This window comes from Sphaeroforma arctica, assembly GCF_001186125.1.
Source record: "Sphaeroforma arctica JP610 unplaced genomic scaffold supercont1.481, whole genome shotgun sequence".
Taxonomy (NCBI): Eukaryota; class Ichthyosporea; order Ichthyophonida; genus Sphaeroforma; species Sphaeroforma arctica.
In genome coordinates, this window is record NW_014040077.1 from 28,816 (window position 1) to 33,666 (window position 4,851).

The window sequence follows — 4,851 nt, forward strand, 5'->3', positions numbered from 1 at the left end:
TATATATATATATATATATATATGAATATATGGTAATGCCTCACTACAGTAATAAGATTCGCGCTCAAATCATTCATTTGTGCACGAAGGCATGCACTAGTGCGTACAGTCTAAAATACGCATGCATTGCATTCAAAAAATAACTTCTCTTAACATTTAGAGGTATATTTTTGAGATGTATGTACAATCCGTGACTATGCTCGCGTGCTTATCCGTGTACATAAAGTTGCATCTACGCATGAACCTGTGCGCAACGGTGCGCTAATTACTGTTTGAGCCAGCGAGAGGCGAGAGTGGGACGTTTATCTAGCGGGAGGAGAGAGTGGAAAGCTTATCTAGCGGGAGGCGAGAGTGGGACGCATAAGGCAACAGTACAACATACATATATATGCAAGTATACAATATATATATATATATATATAACACTCAATACACGTCCAAGCTGGTTCTTTCGGCGGCGACAAACTGTCAAGCATCTCCAGATACATGAAGTGAAGATGGGGCCGATAGTAGATGTTGATATGAATCCTATCAGCTGCGATGCAGGCATCCACGTGACCTCTAACCTCGTCAGAATATGCCAATTGCCCAAAACTTCTGGACGTCAAATTCCAAGTTAAGTATCTAGATGTTGTCACTTTCACTTTACACTTTACTATTATATCTCACACGCCACGTACAGATATCAATGCTATACATAATAAAAATGGCTAAGAAACACAAAATCATTCATCCAGGTGCCAGACTTAACCATAGCAGACCTCCATTTTGCAAGGGCTGCCTTCCAGTCACGATCGGTGGAAAAGAATAGATTCTGTGCATACTCCAACAATAGATCGTTGTCACACGTCGCCACGTTTTGCCTGAGTACCATATGGGGATGCTCGCACCAGCTCTTGGAAGACAATTGCCATCCCCCACCACATTCTGAACACGGTACAGCTTCTTATCGGGTAGTAAAAATAGGGTACCTGTCTTTATCTCATGCTCGTGCGCATGAGTCAACTGTTCAAAGCGTATGTTAGGCAAACCCTTGTGGCTTTTGCTTTTCCTCCTTACCTTTGGGTTCCTTACCTCCAGGGTCAAGAGTTTTGGTTGGTCGGTCGCTGTTGTGGCCAGACAACTTTCGTTTACGATTGCTGCTATCCTCACCGTCTGCGGCTTGATCCTTTTCATACTTTATACAGTACGGATTATTGGACTTCGCTTCTCGTTTTGGGGTTATTCTCGTGGGTGTTGCGTCAACATCGACAGTTCTACCCTTTACTTTCGGTTTAGTGGTGTAGCCAGCTTACTAGCCATCGTACAAACTTCAAGTATACTGTATTACACAAGTCAAATATGAATGATGATCCTGTTGCACTAGTTATTATATATACCCTATTTCACTACAGTCATGCAATTGATTGACATTGCGTGATAAATATTATATGGTGCATATGTTGATATGGCAGTAAGTGAAATTTGCTGGTTATGTAGCATATGATGTAGCATGTGTTGGTATGGCAGTATGCGATATATGCGCTATATGTTGGTTATGTAGCATAAATTATTAGAGATTACTATGGCAGTATGTGATTTATGTCCGTTATGAATAAAATATTACGTGCAAGTATTTTATTTTTTAGTCTGAGTTGAACGCGTATTGGGTAAACTTATTATAGCGTGGGGCGCCTACTTGGAGGGAGGCGAGAGAGGGGCGCTTAACTTGGAGGGAGGCGAGAGCGGGACGCTTAACAGCCGTAGTCTTAACGGGACGCTTAACTGCCGTAGTCTTAACGGGACGCTTAACAGCCGTAGTCTTAACGGGACGCTTAACAGCCATAGTCTTAAGGGCTTTAGTCCTCGTGTGTGTGTGTGTAAATTGTGTGTGTTTTTGAACATAAAAATATTTTGATGAAAACGTGGTCCTAATTTCCGACGGTCTTGAGGCTTAGATCTCAACTGACTTTATCTAATGGAGGCTATGCAAAAACAAAACAAAGGAAAAAAAGAAGGAGCCGGCCTGTCTGCTCTGCCGCCTGTCACAGTCTCAGTATCAGTGGCCCAGTGCGGTGAGTGCCGCGGTGCGACTTTGGCTTTGACTTGTAGAGGGTGGCTTTGGGAATTTGAGTCGATTTTCAAACGACTGGAAAATATGCAGGGCATAAATGTTGTGGTGGGTGTATACGTATGTATATTAAAATTTTGAAATATCGTACATCCAAAATATTCTTCACGGCAGGTGGGTGATGTTCAGCAAACGGTTTGTGTCCACTCGATTGACCTGTGCAGTCATACACATGGACATAGCACAACTAGGAGTAGAACACTCACATGTCATTCTCTGATACTCTTGTAAGACTAGCGAACCAACCTAGGTGTCGACCCTTTTGTACACTGGTTCTAGCGAGGCTAGCACAGTAAACGATGTGCACCCTTGAGATTACTACAACTAAGCTCTACTAGCCAACCTAACGGCAACAACTGTGAGATGAGTTAAGACTGCGACCACTAAGTCTGACTTTTGGTTTTGCAACCATTAAGTCTGACGCTCTAGTCTAACGTGTTAAAATTGCGACTTAAACTTGCGACCACTGTCTGACGCTTATGTCTGCGACTGCTATATTGGACGCTTACGCCTGCGTCCGCTAAACTTACGCCTACGACCCTTGCACCCTGCGACCACTCACAAATATGATTTGAAGCACATAGACAAAAAACTCACTTGAATTGTATAAGCAAAAAGAAGAAACGGGTCTCGATCACACAATGGCCTCTGTGCAATGCTTGTATTATATTTTCTTAGACAAAGTATACTTAGACTTTATAAGTTACTCGGTTACTCTATTACGTTTCGGTTTAGGTCCTTGAGGTCCCTGATAGTGGATGGGACATTTCTTAGTGCCTTTAGGAGGCACATACATTCCATGATCTTTTAAACTTGTGATCCGATATTAAGAGCACTTGAACCATCACCAAAGTTAACTTCGTAAGTTCCGCTCTTCTTATTGGCCACTGAAATCTTGAATGGTCTAATGTATTCAGCTGTATGCACAGTTGTATCGGAGTTGCGAGCCATGATGATGACTATATCGCCCACCTCAAACTCGACTATCTTCTTCGAATCATTTCATCGCTTGTATCTTTTCTTGAGTGCGATATCCTTCATCTCTCTCAAGCTAGGAAAGACAAAATCTCTGGTACGACGTATCTTCTCTAACCATGGTAGCACATGATCTTCCTGAGAATTCTTGTTGAAAAGTACTAGTAGTTCACTATAACGGCCTCTGAAATAGTGAGCGGGTGTTCTATCAGTGACTGTATCCGGTGTCTCGTTCATTTGTGTTTGTACCCAGTTAATTGAGTACATGTCACAATCGTCTAGTAACGCTCCACACATGAACTTCTTCATCTTTCTGTGCGTACCTCGATTGCACCTTGTGTCTGATGCTTATATAGTACACCCATCTTTTGGCATGATCCCGCAACAAGTAATAGTGTTGTCATGACGTCTCCTGTAACTCACTACCGTTGTCGGGTCGATACATACAGTAGCTGGCCAGTCGAAATCTGCGAAACATTTATATATGCACTCAGCCGCAGTTTGTATTGATTTGTCTTTCAGATATAATAGTACATTCTATTTTGAAGCAACATCAAACACTGACAGACATACTTATCTTTCATGTGTTCGGACGTGGATAGCTCAACCAAATCAATGACAACCCTGCGCCATTGCTCCTCTTCTGATACGCTTTGCAATTGTGCCTACCCGTAGCGCTTGATTCGATTAACTTTGCAGTCGTTGCATTCGTGATACACCTGAGATATATATTGCTTAAGCTTTGCCGTACCTTTTACAATCTTTCTCAGTCCTAACCTTATCCATGTGTTTAAGCGCATGAATCTGCCTTAGCCACTTCAGAATATCTTCTTCCGGTGAACTTGCTATATCAAAGTCTGGAGGTGATGATTCCACTACTACATCACTTGGACTTGAAGACTCGTCTGGTCCAATTTCGCCTGAAAGATCGGCCGTGTGAATTCTACCAATGTTCGCCCTGTCCATTAGTTGAGTTACATGATCGTATACATCTGGAAAATCGTTCATCAACTGCTGAAGTAATTTTGTCTCGGCTTCGTATGCAGTTGCTCTGTCAGAACATATCTTCTTGTAGGATACTTTTGCTAGTGTTGAGTTCCTCTTTGATTCTGTAGGATCAGATTGTACCTCAGTGACGCATACTGCAGGTGCGTGTGTTGTCGCAGCCTCTCATCGAGACTTAGGTATCAAGAGTGGAATCCTGCATTCTTCAACCTAACGTTTGAAGGTCTCCAATTGTGTCCATTTGGATGTTCCAACTAGTCCTATTCGACATATAATTGTATGTCGCCAAGGCGAATTTTGGACTGCACGGGTACCCTGGTAGAGGACAGTATCTATCTCTCTATCCACATATATAGGCTCACATTGTAACATCTATGTCAACTGTGGGCGCCATTTATCTGAATGTCTTAGGGAACAACACAGCGTGCTGGTAGCATCTTATATAGTACATAATTTAGCAACTGTAGTATCAACAACCACTGTGAATTCGCCCATGTGTTCTCGTCTGTTAAGTTGATTTGAAACGCATGCCATCTGGATGTTCCAGAGTCCGGTATCGTGGCAGTTGCGCATTATGATGAGCAGCAAACATATCAATGTAATAAGCCGAGCCTCCACATTAGACTCTTATGTATAAACGTACTCTTAAGCAGTACGCAAATTATAAACGTACTCTTAATAGTACGAGGAACTTAAGTCTCCTAAATGTACTCTTAATAGTACGAGGAACTTAAGTCTCCTAAATGTACTCTTAATAGTAC

General features: G+C 42.2%; 1 protein-coding gene across 1 annotated transcript; it reads right to left on the reverse strand.

Moving 5' to 3' along the window:
• Nucleotides 1-1,021: 1,021 nt before the first annotated feature.
• SARC_06634 (hypothetical protein) lies at nt 1,022-1,825 on the reverse strand (the record flags this gene model as incomplete). The annotated part of the gene is made up of 2 exons (XM_014299447.1): nt 1,022-1,261; nt 1,679-1,825. 2 exons carry the CDS (start codon nt 1,823-1,825, stop codon nt 1,022-1,024), a joined length of 387 nt encoding a protein of 128 aa, XP_014154922.1.
• Nucleotides 1,826-4,851: the final 3,026 nt, after the last annotated feature.